Genomic DNA, 16,140 nt, shown 5'->3' on the forward strand with positions numbered 1-16,140 from the left:
CCCCCCCCCCCCCCAATATCCTCCTCCTCTCTCACCCTCTTTATCCTCTAGCAGATTTCTACATTTGTAACATCATATTTAACAATCTCCCTTCTAACACAATCTTGACATCTCCTTCATCTAATTCCCATTTTTCGTTGAAAATTTACACAGGCCAACATGGTTTTGTTGTTGGAAAGTGGAGGGTCTTGAGCATTTGCTTTAAATACTTTGAGGCAGACATTTTCTATTGGGTGTTTTTTTCTTGAAAATTTGTACTCGGGGGTGCTCGAGGTTGTTGAAATCCCAAAAAATTTTGTATCTTCTGTACATAACCTCAAATGGAGCTAAAACGCCATTTTTGGGTACATAACCTCAAATATCTTAAAATTCTGACGTGATGGGCCAATTCTGACACCGGATTCGGAGTCTACATAAAAAATTACTTCGGAAATGACCCTCCACTTTCCAACAACTGACATGACCCCATTATTGGCAGACCTGTGTTATCTATCGTATTGAAAAATTTCACTGTTTGGTTGAAAATTCATCTTTGTCATTTAAATATTCAACTTTTTGGAAACTTGCGTACTTCTGTATTTGAATAATGATATTTGAATATATCCCTCTTAAACTTCCCCATTTCTCTCCTCTTATTCACGGCCCCTTACCCCTTCCGCATTTTCTCTTAGAACTCTCTCTGTCTCTCCCCCTTGTCCTTCTATATATCCTCCCTCTCCTCTCTCACCTTCTTTATCATCTATCTGTGTATTTAGTTCCATGCATTAACTTTGTATCATAATATTCATTAATATTCCTTTTAACCCCCTCCTGTTTTATCCTCTCATCTCTGACCTCGTAACCAACATCTTACGTCCTCTTTATTTTTCTACTCCCTCTTATTCCTGAGTACTCACTCAACAACCTATCCCCTCTTTATCTTACCCACTTTCACTTACCCCTACTCATCCCTCTTACGTCATCCCGATTCCCCCACACTTTCTATTTTTTCCAAAATTAACTCTCTACTCCTCTTCTATCCATTCCTTCCCCTTACTCTCATACGATATATAACATTTTATCCCTTTATTAATTTAAATTCAGGACTATTTTTTTCAAACCCGTCTTTTTTTTATCTCTTCCTGTTCTTCATATATATTCACGTCAATCTTTTTCTATCTCTCTGTCAATCTAAATGTCCGTTTATCTTTTTAAATCTCCTCTTCTTTGTCTCAAAGTATCTTACGTCTATCAACGTTTATCCTTTTCTACCTTTTTGTCAACCTAAGTTCACTTTTATCCTTTTCAATATCCTATTCTCTATCACATTCGATACTTCGTCTATCCACGTCAATATTTTTCTATCTCTTTGTCAATCTACATGCACATCTATCTTTTTCTATATTTGCTCCCTTATCTCATCCTGTCCTTTATCTACACTTTATCTATCTGTCAATTTAAATTCCCGTCTATATTTTTCTATATCATTGTGAATCTAAATTCATCACTACTTTTCCAATCCCCTCTTCCCTATCTCATGTTATCCTTTATCTATTCATGTCAATCTATTTCTATCTCTGTTAATCTGAGCACCCATCTATCTTTTTCAATCTCCTCTTTTTTATCTTATTCTACCCTATTTGAATCAACGCCAACTTTTTTCAATCCCCTCCTATCCATCTCATCCTATCCTTCATCTACCACGTCAGCCTGAAATTTCTGCCCCTAGGTGGCTGACGGTAAAAGTAACCAAAAAGTCAAATTAGTCTTCAGACTTGTAACTAAAGGCCTGGCGAAGCGTTTTGCTAAGTTCGGCACAGTGTGCGACTAAGGTATAGAAATCAATTTTAACTGTGTAGGTCTATATAAGGATGGACGTCACATTGACTTTCTGGTTAGTGGTTAACGTCAAATTATTTTTTTTTTAATTTCCTAACTTTTCGAAGGGTTCCGAATTTTGAGGGATAGAAAATAATAAGTTTACTCAATCGCTGGAGATAAACAAAGACACAAATTTATATCGAAGGGATAGAATGAAGTAAGGAAAAAGATTAGGGTCCTTTGTTACAAAAATGAGAAAAAATGGAATAAAACTGAAATTCCTGTTAGATAAATTGGGTCGGGGATAGAAAAAGATAAGAGTCCTTTTCCGTCTTTCTACTTTCAGCAGGGCTTCATATCGTGTAACCTTCTACCTCCCCCCCCCCCAGGAACAATAAATAAAAGTGCGATGGAAATGTAAAAATTTGTAATAATAAGTTTTTCTTTCACCAAAGACGTCCCTGAACGATATAAAAGCACTTGTCGCTAAGAGGTCTAATGTCTAATACAATATAAAAGAGAGTGGCTTACAAGCTCTATATAGATATACAAGAAGCATTGAATGTACGCTCGATTGATCTCATGCGCATTAGTAATGTTGTTTCTAAGAAAAAAATAAATAAAATATTTAATTGTTCTAGACATTTTTGGGTTATGAGATAAGATGGACATCAAATTTGAAAAAGGTTGTTATCTTTAAACAAAAAAATGCATTACACTTTACAAAGAAACCCCAAGCTTTTTTTTACCTTAAAACTAGATAAAGACTGCAGACAGTTGATAACAACATTAATAGTGAATTTGGCTGTAATTGTTAATGTAGTAGTTAATTAACATATTTTTCGACTTTTTGCAGCGTTCTTACTCAATATTGTTTTTAATCATTTTTTAATCGACACATTTTAAGTGCAATTTCGAACATGTTTAATATTTTGCATTCTTTTAATTTTTATCAGGGCAACACGGGTCGACATTTAAGCGAAGTGGGGGCTCCAAAGTAGGAAAGTTCGACCCTGTTTCAAGCAGCTGAGGAGGGAGTAATAGGAGAGGCGATTCAGTGTTTAAGTTGCCAGTCCGCGTGTTAACTCCAGCCGTGCAACAATCACGCAGAACCACGGTTTCCGGTTTCGTTTTTAAATTTTCTTCCGCGAATTTCTTTCGAAAAAGGCTTCTTTTGCCTATTTTCAATGACCTTTTTTTCAAAAAATTAGTGTATTTGTACTCGGACTTGTCAACTTTTTTGATAATATTGAGATCAGAAATAGCAGCTAAAAATTTGAACGAATCTTCAAATTTCAAGATCTGTTGCATTTTCACTCGCAAGTGTGAGAACTTCATTGCATCAAGGTACTTTAGATTAAATAGCAAATAATTGTATAGTTCGATAATTGTAACACATTTAATTGTCAGACATAAAGCTTCCACAAAAATGGACCTTACCAATTAAATAAAAGTAAATGAAGTCGTAGATGATTTGTTGTTTTTTTATTAAATGTCCGAAATTTAGGGATGACTCAGGATTGAAATAAAGATTGTCATAATAATAGAATATAAAGGATGGACTGAAACCTTGAAAAATTGCTTAGTTCGAAAAAGTCGAGTAAGCTTTTATGTCTATAAGTTGAATTCTAACTAGGAACTGTTAGAGAAATCGATTCAGATATTGCGGAAAAGGTTCGCTGGTATTGTTTCTCGTCACTTGAAATTCAAAGAGATAAATTTAGAAAGTATTGTATATTTATCTAAGGATTTGTGTTGGAAACATTTTTGAAATTCTTACTCAGAAAAAGGTCGTTTTTATCAAGGGGAGGATATCAACCTTAAAAAAAATATGCCAATGATGATCCAAGATCATAAAAATAAAAGGGAACAATAATATTTTTTAAAAGTATTTGAAACTGTCATTACCACTTTTAAAAAATATTTGTATTTTGTAACTCTCTTAGAATTTTTATCTGAACTAAGATGTATAGAGATATCATTCTTTTAATTAAAGATATTATCTTTATAATGGAAAAAGTACAGGATGATGTCATTATGAATGGAGATGATTAGGGATGATCATAAGAAATAATCTAACGGATTAATGTGATAAACTGTTTAGGATATTCTAATGAAATAAGATGATTGAATTACCATGGCTATAGTTACTTCTCTTAAGGACAAAGATAGTTTATGATAATACCCTTAGTAATGGAAATGAACATTTATACGATAATTTCAATATACAGAAATATTTAGAGATATACTCTCACACTGAAAGTCAATTAGCAATACTAAAATATTATCATGTTTTGTCTAGCAATGTTGTTAGTGATCTTGCTTTTCCCTAAAGAATTTGACTACAGATACATCGATAGAGATGGTCTTTTGATGATCAGTGCTACTTTAGATATTCTTTAGAATATAAGATCTTTACGAAACATCTTAAGAATATGGTCTAGTTTCATTTCCTTATGAATGGAGAGAAGATCCGAGATGATATCCTCTGATTAGGGTTGATTAGAAAAGACATGGTATTGGTTACCTTATACATAATCTTCTTCTCTTTTCAGTTCACCATCGACCATCAAGAACAGAAAGAATGTGCAATCCTGTGTCAAGAGGAGCCAAGGGAAACCAGAAGACCGACTTTCTGCAAAGGTTGATCAAGGACCAATAAAGCTGGACAGCTTTAGGGAAGACCAGGAAAAGGCTGGCGTGATTGAGGTAGAAAGTTCGGGGTCACCCGGCAAATGTGGCTCTGTGTACAGTGAACCAGGGTTACGGAGGGCGCAGGACCCGTGGTGTGGGTATCCGCACACGTGGAGAGGCAACCGTAAGATTGCCTCTGAGTCCGCGCACTCTGTGTGCCCCAGGTAGTGGGTCTGCACCGGGGTCCTGTACCCAAGCCGCTACTCACGTACACCCTCCAGCTGCCCCACGTGAACATCATGCCACCCCAGCTTCCACAGCTGGGGAGGATGTCGCTGCACTCCCTGATGAGCCGATGCTCAATGTCGAAAGGTCTGATCAGTCCGGGACCTGGATCTGTTGCGTGCCCTGCTTCTGGCTTAGAAGAAGCAAAGCTGTTCACAAGGCTCTCCTCACATTCGCCATGCTTCTTGTCACCAGCCTTCTGGTCACCAGTCCAGTTCTGTTCCTTATCACTACTCTACCAGAAGGCGAGCAACCACTTGATTGCGCTCCACTGGTAAGTTTTTTCCTGTAGACATCTTCTAAAGTCAACAAAATGTCTTTTGTAGCTTTAACGGTAAAAAAATCGTATAATAATCTATCATGTGGACAATTTCCCTAGTACTTCTATTAAATGACAATATTTAATGGTGGAAGCAGAGATGCTAATTTACTCTGGCCATAAGAACATATTGAACCAAGTTTCTTTCGGAGAAGAGCATCCATCACCATTTTCATGAGATTATCCATTTCAGTCTCAATAGTACCAACTTCAACTATCTTTTTTGCAGGATTATCATCTCTGCCAAAAACTCTAGAGCCATCTTGATTATAAAAAATACTCTCTACCGATTCTTATAAAAAATATACCATCACTAACCACCTTGAACTATAAGAACATCATATAATTAATGCTTTATTATAAAGCTGATCATACGTATTGATAATAATACTATCTCTAGCGATTGCTTTTCTTTAAAGTATTGCTTTAATCATTGTACATTAATAGAAAAATCATCTGATTAGTGCTTCATCATAAGATAATCATATCTATAATAACAAATACCATCTATAAACTATTATCTAATAGTAACTTCAGCTAAGTAGTGCTTCATCGTAAGCTAATTATATCTATTGATAAAAGTACCATTTATAGCGATTGTGCTTTGTCATAGGTTAAACATATTTATTCATGAGAATACCATCTCTAGCGATTTCTGTTCTTGAAACTATTGCTTCTAACCAATTCTATTGACTGGTATCTAATCATCCCCAATTATCTTTATTGATAAGAACATCTTCTGTGATCATCCTCATACAGGGAAATGTCATCTTGTATGTTCATGAAGGTAACATTCTTATAACCACTTAAATCCATGAAAATATATCAAATCATTTTTCTTTCCAAAAAAAAGCTATTAACAATACTTTTCTACAAGGATAGCATCTCTCAAGACCTCTAGAAACACATCATGCATTAAAAACAATATCATCTGAAACCATCATGATGTTATTTACAGATACAATAGACCCTCATAAGGTTAATTATGATTGTCCTCTTTTACTCAACTTGTACTTATTATGTAATGATATAAAATGATCGCTTGGATATTTTGGGTAATGAAAGAAGTTGTAGATACAGATCCATGAAGACATTAAAATAAATCAATCTAAATTTAAATTGCAATAGGAAAAATTTTGAATAAAAATAAAATAACCAAACAGTAAGAGCAGAGTAATGTTTTGAAGAAGAAAAGTGTCAGGGAAAAATATTGCAGGTGATATATAATGCTCCTTCTACGGGAAAGTAAATGATGTTTGCTATACTTGATTATAATGAGGAAGGCCAGTGCTCGTGAGATAAGCACCGTTTTAATAATTTAGCGATGTTAGTCCAAGCTCTAGCCTTTCTAATTTGCAAGCACAGAATTTGCTGAATTTTTCAGGCACATCACGATAATATGAAAATCCTTTACTAAAATAAGCGCATTGTAAAAAATATTTTTAAATTTCTGTTTTAAAACATTCTCGCTTGGAAAAAGCGAAAAGAAGATTTTAACAAACTACATAACTTTTTCCTATAAATTTTCTCCGATAGCTTAACAATAATCATGATAAGCTGCCAGAAGCATTATAAAATCGATGAATCTGGCTTTATCTCGTAAAGTGTCGCTTCTAGTCAAAAGTTATAAAAAAGATAAACTCTTTTTTTGCTGAAAGTTTTTATATAACCTTTTACAAAGATTACGCGATATAGAATAAATTGAGCTGAAAGTTACTTTCCTGAAATAAAATTTTGTTCAGAAGTAATATTAAGGCTGAGAATTAAAAAGATTGGTTCTATAAGATAGGCTCTATTGTTTCGGAAATTCAACTTTTCTGAAGAAACTTTCAAACTTTGCTACCCTGGAAACGTTTTCATATTTAAAATGAATGAGAAAAATACTTGTACGAAATCCACCATTTTAATTATGTCAGGTTTTAATATTTTCTATGCGGCAAGCTTTGAAATAAAACGGCAACTCCCAAAGTTTCCAAACTACTTAGCAAGGACTTTTAAAACATTTTCCTCAACTTGCAATTATCTTATACTTGCTAACGTTTTTATGTCGTCGGGTTTTTGATTGACATTTCTGAATCAAAAAGTCTTTTATAATATTTGTGAGATTAATATTTATAGAAATGAAACTGTTTAATTAATTATATTGATTATTTATGAGAATTTGTGCTAGTAAAGAATTAAAAAATTTTAATTGAGTGAAACTGGTACTGAGCCAATAGGATTGACTCAACAATACTGCATTTTTCAAATGACGCAGTATTAGAAAGTTGAGTCTTAGCCAATTTTTTGTATTTCTTTTTATCCATATTCTTGCCAAAGCTGCAATGTTTTGCTTTAGAAGCGCATTGTGATCATTTATATAGATAAAAGAGAGAATTTCTCTGTCTTAAAATCGATTGGTGCATTTTGTAATAATTTGTATAGTAACGCTTAAGTTATTAAATTCAAAATGTACGAAATTTCAAATTCTTTAATTTCCAGTATTAACATTTAACTACGAAATTCTAGAAAAAAAAACAAGAATCCAACGATCAAATTTAGAGAATACAGTCTTACTAAAGAAATGCTTTTTTTATTTTCTAAACCCTTGAATCGGAAATTTCTTTCTATTGGTGAGAAACTGATTTCCTATTTTTGCCAGATTTGAAAGAAAAATATTTAGGGGGCAATATGGATGTTTCTCTGCTCTAAATTTGACTTTTTAGAGTTTAAAATTTTTGACAATTTTAACTTATTTATTTTTATAAATACAGGCAATTCTTTATCAGGGTGCCATGTGACCATCAAAATTTTTTCTTTATAAACAAAATTTAAAGTTGGTATCAACACCCCTAAAGTTTTGATTTAGGGACAAAGTTGAGAATAAGAGGTCAAATCCATCCCCAAACAATTTTTGAATATTATCAAACTTTCAAGAAATGTTAATTATCTTGCTGACAACAATTTCGTTTAAAAAAAGCAATTCTTGTTCTACAATTAAAAAAGAAATTCAACACGAAAAATTTTTAATCTATAAAATCTTATTTATTTGTTTTGGAGGTTATATAAATTTTCCAAGATTCTTAAGAAAATTTAACAATATATTTGCAGATTTCAGATATTTTAAATACAAATTTGAACAAATAGGAAGGTATAAAAAATCGTTTTAAATTTTCTCACGAATCTTGAGCAAATTCTTCTATTGCCTTAAAACCTTTCAAAATCCTTCAAAAACTTCAAAATTTTATTTCGAAATCTTCCAAAGTTTACATATTGATTTAAATGGTTTGAAATCTTTTCAAATTTGGAATTATTTTTTCAATTTCTTAAAAATTTTTAAATACCTTTTCTATCGATTGGAAATTTAACTATTTTATAAAAATCTTTCGATATTAAGGAAGCATCATTAAATTCTTTTGGACATTTTAGGAAATATTATAAAATGATTTAAAATCTTTAAAAACAATTTCTTAAAATTAATTTTTCAAACTAAAAAATCATCAAAACATTTTTTAGAAATCTAAGGAAAATTTTTTTATTATCTTAAAACCTTTTAAAATCTTTAACATGCTTCAAAATTGCATTCCGAAATCTTTAAAAATCTACATATAGATATAAATGTTTTAAAATCTTTTCAAGTTTTGAATTATTTTTTAAATTTATTCAAAATTTTTAAATACATTTTCAGTCGATTCGAAGTACTCCACATTTTTTTATCTTTTGAAATTCGTAAAAGCTTTTTTTTTAATTTCAAGTAAATTATATGTTAAAATCTATACAATGTAAAAGATTCATTATATCTTAGTTATTCGGCCTGAGATCGATTTTTTAAACTTAGTCGATAAAATAAGGTACCGTAGACCTTCCTTTTACAAGAATTATCGATTTTTTTACTTTTTTGAAAACGTTATTTTTTAGTAGTGAAAAAAGAGTTTCTGATTTTTTTTCGAATATAAGAAATTATTTGTAGTGAATTAAATAATATTATCAGAAAGATTAATGATATTAAAAAAGATTTTAGGGATAAAGTTTACTTCTTGTGTATTTATTTGAGTAGATAACAAATAATTACAAATAATTTCGCAAATACAACCTTTTATTAAAATATATCTATAAAAAATGATTCACTCTTAAGAGAGGGACTTCAATAATAATAATAATGTAATAATAATGTTATGTAAATATTTATTATGTTATTGCAACGTTAATTTTGTGAGTAAATCATTTTGCTTCTTTTTAGTGTATTTTAATAAAATCTTGTGGTTTAATTCTTTTAAAATGAATTAATTACATCTTTACCTTTTCTTTATTGATTTTTTTTTAAATTTTGATTGAGACGTTTAAGAGTGTGTTGTCCAAAGTTTATATTGGAATTTTTAGTTTTTTACATTCAGATAATTTCGTAATTAAATTTGTATACTGTTTTTATTTTCTTTTGAAATGCAGATAATTGTTAAAGTGTCTGTTGGGGAAACGCACGTGCAAACGTACGGAAGCCATATGGCAAGGTTTCGGGACTAATGTCAAGCTTACCTTGGTTCAGGGCTTTATTCCTTAAACCTGACCTTTATTCCAATTCTGTGGAAATGTACAAAAAATTCAGGAGAAAAAGACATTTATTTAAAAAATATTTTTAAAAATTGAATTTCTTCTTAGTACGGCTTCTTATCAATTTAAAAAATTGCAGAATTTTAACAAATGATGGCTATTTTTCCGGAAAAAAATTTTCTAGAATTCTACTGTTTTCAGTTTATAAATTAATTTTTATATAGCTGAAACAGAATTTTTTAAAGAAATAAATAAACTTTTAGAACTTTTAGAAATAAACTTTTAGCCAAATAGTTGAATTTCCAAACAAGAAGATCGATTTTTTAGTTAATTTTTTAGTTAAATAAATTAATTTTTAACTACAGACATGGATTTTGAAGCAGAATTACGAATCTTGACCAAGAAAATTAATGACCAAGAAATTAGTTCAACAAAGAAGTTAAAATTTTAACCAAAAAAATTAATAAAAGAAAATAAATTAATTTTAAGAAATGGTGGCTATTTTCCGGAAAAACATTTTCTAGAACTTTACTGTTTTCAATACATAAATTAATTTTTATATGGCTGAAACAGAATTTTTTAAAGAAATAAATGTGAAACAAATATCTAGAAATATGAAGCGACAGTAAGAAAAAATTTAATCACAAAGAGTATTATTAAAATAATTATTTTTCTTCAGTTTTCAACAATTTTCAGAAAAAATAATTTTTTTATTTCATAAGATCCTTAATATGATAGAAAACTTTTTTCCCAGATACCTGTCTTTTGGCACAACTAACTTGAGCAGTAGATAGGTTCGGTTTTGGTCAGACAGAAGACTTTATTATAATAGACTACTGCAGAGTGCAGATTCCACATTCTTTACCTTATTACCTTTTAAAAATAAGAAAATCTAATTTTCTTGTTTCAAACCAATATTTATTTATTCTCATGGTTTTAAATTAAACTATTTTCATGAAAAATTATCTTTTTTTTTTCAATTCATGTTTTCGGTTTCAAAATTTAACTGTTTTATAGAAAATCCCCTTTGACTTGAAACTTTCACAATTTAGTTAAAGGTTTTTTTTGAGACTGAAAAATCTTTCTTAATTGCATTCAACTGTTCTTTGTTTAAAATAAAAAGTTTGTTGGTTAAATTATCAATTCTTATGTATGTTTTCCGTTGAGAATTCTTTTTTTTTGTTGGTGAAAATTTTAGATTGAAAATTATTTTATTCGAAAGTTAATTCTTTTTAGTTAAGAAGTATACTGTTATGTTTTGGGTTCAGAATTCATCTGATTACTTGTACATTTTTTAATTTTACTGAACTTTAACTTTTCTGTTGAAAATTTATATTTACAGGCTAAAAATTCAATCGTTTTGTAGAAAATTATCCGTTTTTCCTTGCAAATTTCATAATTACAATAGATTTGAGTTTTCTTTCTTCACTGAAAATTTTTTCTTATTTTCAAATTTTTCTTTTGTTTTGAAAGCTCATTTTGTAGAAAAGTCCTCTTTTTGGCTTCAGAAATCAACAATTTCATACAGAGACAGCATTTTACGTTGTAAAGTCTAATGTTAAATTTTGCAGTTTAGTATTTCATTTGATAAGGCTTCTTTCTGTTTATAGAAAATAAATTAGTTACAATTTTCATCAATTTTGTTAATGAAACTGTTTTTTTGAAAATTCAGTAGAGAAAGTATGGTAGCTCCAGACAATGTACTATTCAAGCTTCGGAAGATTTTACTAAAATTTCTAATCCTTCGGATTTATTTTGTATTAGATTTTATCTTCAGGTCATATTTTTACATATTTTCATAATATTCAAGAATTTAATTACTGATAAATTCAGATGTACACATGTTTCTGAATTCTTTTTAATTCATTTGAATTTGAATTTTGTAGTTGATTTCTGAATGAAAATGATAAAAGTTGATATTTTAACCAAGACATTTTTAATTTTAATCAAAAACAGTTTACTTGAAGCAATAAAGATTCTACGAAAAGAGATGAATTTTCAAGAAGGGCTGAATTTCAAGCCACAAACATTTTTCAGTTAATACAGAAAAAAAATCTGATCCAAAATTTCGAAATTTTAAGTCAAATAGAACGAGCTTTCTATCAAAAATGTATATATTGAAGTGTATATTTGAGTATTCAACCAAACATATGAATCTTCAACCAGGAAGATGAATTTGCTTCGAAAAAAAACGAAACTTCAGAAAAATACACAAACGTTCAAGTAAATAGTTGAATTTTTAACCAAGAACATTCATTTTCTGAAAAAACGCTCTTCAAAAAAATATATAGACTTTTAGCCAAATAGTTGAATTTCCAACCAAGAAGACCGATTTTTTACATTTCAGTTGAAACAATTAATTTCCAATAAAAATACAAATTTCCCATAATGAATTGGAATTCTATACTAGATAATTGAACTTTGCGAAAAATTGTTGAATTTGCAATCCAAAAAGATGATTTTTATACAAAAATATGAATTTTCAAGCAAAATTAATTTTTTACCAAAAAGTTAAAGTTTCAACCAAATAGTTAATTTTTTAGTTAAAGAAATTAATTTTCAACTACAGACATGGATTTTGAAACAAAATTACGAATCTTGACCAAGAAAATTAATGATCAAGAAATTAGTTTAACAAAGAAGTTAAAATTTTAACCAAAAAAATTAATTAACAATGAAAAATGTAATTGTTGATGTTTCAATTAAAAAAGATTTCCATTTTAAATCCAAATCAGTATAATTGAATCCTTAACTGAAAGAGAATAATTTCCAACCAAAAATTTATATTTTTAACCTTAAAAATTAATTTTCCTCTAAAAATTACGAGTTTTACTAAAACAAATCAATTTTCAACTAAGAAAGAGGAATTTCATGGCCAAAAATGGGACAGTTAAATTTTAATTTAACTAGTTATTTGAAAACTTAACTGTTTTTATTAAAAAATAATATTGTTGGTTAAAAATAAAACTACTTATTTAAAAATGATCTATTTTTCAGAAAATCAACTATATTCAATTAAAAAGTTATTTTTTGGGTTAAAAATTCAACAATTTTGTTAAAAATTAGTTTTTTTTTAAGATTCACCTCGAAAAATTTAGTCTTTGCGTTTTAATACATTTGAAATCTATATTTGCTTAATCATAAGACTTCTAAAACACTTATGTCACTTAAATTTACTTTTCCATAGAAAACTGTGTTTTCATATACATTTTAAAAATTATAAATGTCATGTTTGAAATACAAACTAAAATATCAAAACTATATTATATGAAATTTATCTTCAAACCATTTTTTAGCATAAAGAGAATGCTGTGATTTATAAATATTCAAAACAAATAAGTTTTTTTTTAAAGAATTTTTAAAGGTTTTAAGAGCATTACAAATTTTCTTAAGATTCCTGGGAAAATTCGAAAAGATTTTTCATTTTAAAAATAAATTTTAAGAGAACATTGAGAAAGATTTTTAATCATTTTAAATGATTTCGTAAAATTTCGAAAGGAAATTTAGAAGTTTTAACGCAATTTTTTTTTAATTTCCAAGAATACAAAATTTAAAAATATATATTTCAGTAAGTTTATAAGATGTTCATAAATTTTAAATAGATATAAAAAATAATTTACAACTTAAAAGGATTTCAAAAAACTGAATAAATTTATTCTTTGATTAAAAAAAAAAAAAATTGTAAGATAATACTTAATATTTCAAAACATTTGAAACAAATTTTAGATTTTTGAAGAATTCAAACAACGAATTTAGAAATATTTTAAGTATTTTGAAATTTTAAAGAAAAGAAACAAATTTAAGAAGACTGTAAGGCAAGTTTTTAAAGATTTTTTCTAATTTTCAAAACATACACTACAATTTTTTTATTTTTCAGAAATAAGAAAAATGGTAGAAAAAATTCAAGTAAGCTTAATATATATTTCGAAGTTTTAGAAAGCGTCAAATATAGTTTAAAACTTGGAAATATTTTAAAGTATGTACAGAAAAATCTAGTCTTTTAAAGATTTTGATCAATAAATTTATAAATATATTGCGAATTTCGAAAGGTTTCGAGAGTATAAACCAATTTCTTAAGATTCCTGATATAATGCTTAATTATTTTTTGACATAAAAATTAATTTGAAATACTTTTTACATTTTTTTTAGCATTTCAAAAGATTTTTAAAATTATCGTAAAAAATCTAAAAGATTTAAGGAAATTTTTTTTTTATTTTGTAGGATTTAAAAAAATTATAAGAAAAATTCGAATCTGTTTAGAAGTTATTATTAGGAAGTTTTGAACAAATGTAAAACCTAATGTGCAATTTGATTTAAGGCAATTTCTTTTATTTTTTAATATTTTTCAAAATTTTAGGAATAATTTGAGTCAGTTAGAAAGATATTTAGGAATAGTAGAAGTTTTGAAGAAATTCAACATATTTTCAAACTTTAAAAGATTTTCGAAAGTTTATAAAATATTTTTTTAATTTCTTTCAAACTAGTTTGTTTTAAGTTTATGGTTAGCAGAAGATTTTTATATTTCAAGAGAGTTAAAATAATAGACAAGATTACAATTATTTAAGTTTTGGATACATAAATTAAACGTAATTAATAATAGTTATAGTTTAATGATTGAAAGACTTTTACACTTTAAAAAAGTATAAAAATTTTAGATTCATGGGTATACAATTTTTTAAAACTATGTTTCATGGTTAGCAAATAATTATGTATTTATTTAACTAATTAATTATTGATTGTAGAATTAATTTTCTTCATTATTTTCTGCAAAAGTCATTTTTATCATGAAAGTTCTGATTTTTCCGACACTATCGGTCGAATTTGATTGGGAGTTAGACATGAGACGATATGATTGGTAACAAATAAATGCACGAGAAGTTGATTTTAGAATATGTTTTAAAAAGGAACAAGACCGAACAAAATATTTTAAGTTCTCGTATTGAAATATATTTGTCTAAAAACATAATTGATTTTCGGACTTTAAATATGATTTTAAATTTGATTTAATCTCATTTAAATTTCTTAAATTTTGATTTAGCTGACTTGGATTGGAGGTAATTTCTAGCTCTGCCCCTCTTTTTCACATTATATTTTTTAATCAGATCAAAGTTGCGCATGGTCCGGATGCTTCCAGAAAGGTTAAGTTATGGTTTGATATACATCATAAATTAAGAGACAGCATTCTTTTTAAAAAATTTTAATTAAATGTAAAAGAACAGTAATTTTTGCAATGGATAATTTGAACATACTTTAAGAAATTTTAAACGCTTACTGCTAAATTTACAGTTCAATGATGTTTCAAATAATGTTAAATTTTTTCATTAAAAAATTTCCAGGATCAGAAGTAAATAAGAAACATATTTAGAACAACATGAAATTATTGATCCTTTCAAACATAAGATTTTCATTTTAAAATATTTTTAATCAGTGATAAAAAAACATGAGAACCAATTTTATATTTCGATTGATGAGCGAACTAACATTCAAGAGCAAAATTTTAATTTGCACAGATTCTTTGAGAAAGGAGATAAGGATCCTTGGTTTGTAAATTGGGCAGATATTCAAATTCCTAATTCAATTCACACGCTAGCGTGTGATAATGAGTAGGTCGAAAAAAATTATGGAAATAGTTAAAGATGTCGAATCAAGTATACACAAAATTCCGATATTAGATCAGCAAGATTTCCGAAACAAGCTGTTATACTTGACAAAGAGCTTTGTTGATAAAAATTCTCTGTTTATTAGTAATATTGATCGCAAAATTTTTAAATGTTTCATGATAAAGAAAAGTTTTCTTAAATACAATCCTGATATAATTTGCATGAATGTTGGTAAAGGGACTTTCAAGATGCTTGAAAATTGTAAAAGGAAAGAAGTTTTAGGAAAACATTCAAGGTGGACTAATAATAATACTAAAGACACAGTTCTTGCCAGATGTTACGGTTTGAGAAAGATTCACAAAGATAGCTATCCTCTGAGAATAGTTTTTCCAAGTATTAATAATTCCACTTAGTTTTTGGAACAAAACTTTTATTTGATTCACAAAGACTCTATCACAACTTCATAATAAAATAATAATAATAGCTGGGAAATTCAAAAAATTATTATTCAAAAAACGCTTCTGGATGACTATGTAATAATTTCTTTTGATATTGTTGCAATGTTGCCGAGTATACCCCTTGAATTAGTTGAACAGGCAATTTCAAATAGATGAAACAATATCAGAATATATGTTCTTGATTACGTCAAAAAGAATTTATCAAAAGGATTGTTTTTAATATGAACTCAACTTTTTTGAAATTTAATGGATCTTTTTATAGGCAAAAGTTGGGTACTCCCATTTGTTCAGTCATTTCTCCGATTTCAGCTGAAATATTTATGGAAGATTTGGAGGTCTTTGCTTTCAAGAAGTTGAATTTTGTTTTGCATTTTTACTTTTGGTATGTTGATGATACCTTATTACGTGCTCCTTTAGCAAAGTTGCAGAATGGTGTCGATGCTTTTAACAGTTTTCATAAAAAACTTCAATTTGCCCATGAAATAGAAAATGACAATAAAATCAGGTTTTTTGACAT

The 16,140-nt window shown here is 28.4% G+C and overlaps 1 protein-coding gene across 1 annotated transcript in view; it reads left to right on the forward strand.

Moving 5' to 3' along the window:
• Positions 1-2,895: 2,895 nt before the first annotated feature.
• The window catches only part of LOC117173183 (neprilysin-21-like), a 69,317-nt gene continuing 56,072 nt past the window's right edge, over positions 2,896-16,140 (forward strand). The window contains exons 1-2 of the mRNA XM_033361606.1: positions 2,896-3,147; positions 4,356-4,993. Coding sequence (XP_033217497.1) covers positions 4,790-4,993 — 204 coding nt within the window. The 5' untranslated portion in view covers positions 2,896-3,147; positions 4,356-4,789. The remainder of the gene's footprint in view (positions 3,148-4,355; positions 4,994-16,140) is intronic.

Source organism: Belonocnema kinseyi, chromosome 5, assembly GCF_010883055.1.
Source record: "Belonocnema kinseyi isolate 2016_QV_RU_SX_M_011 chromosome 5, B_treatae_v1, whole genome shotgun sequence".
Classification (NCBI taxonomy): domain Eukaryota; kingdom Metazoa; phylum Arthropoda; class Insecta; order Hymenoptera; family Cynipidae; genus Belonocnema; species Belonocnema kinseyi.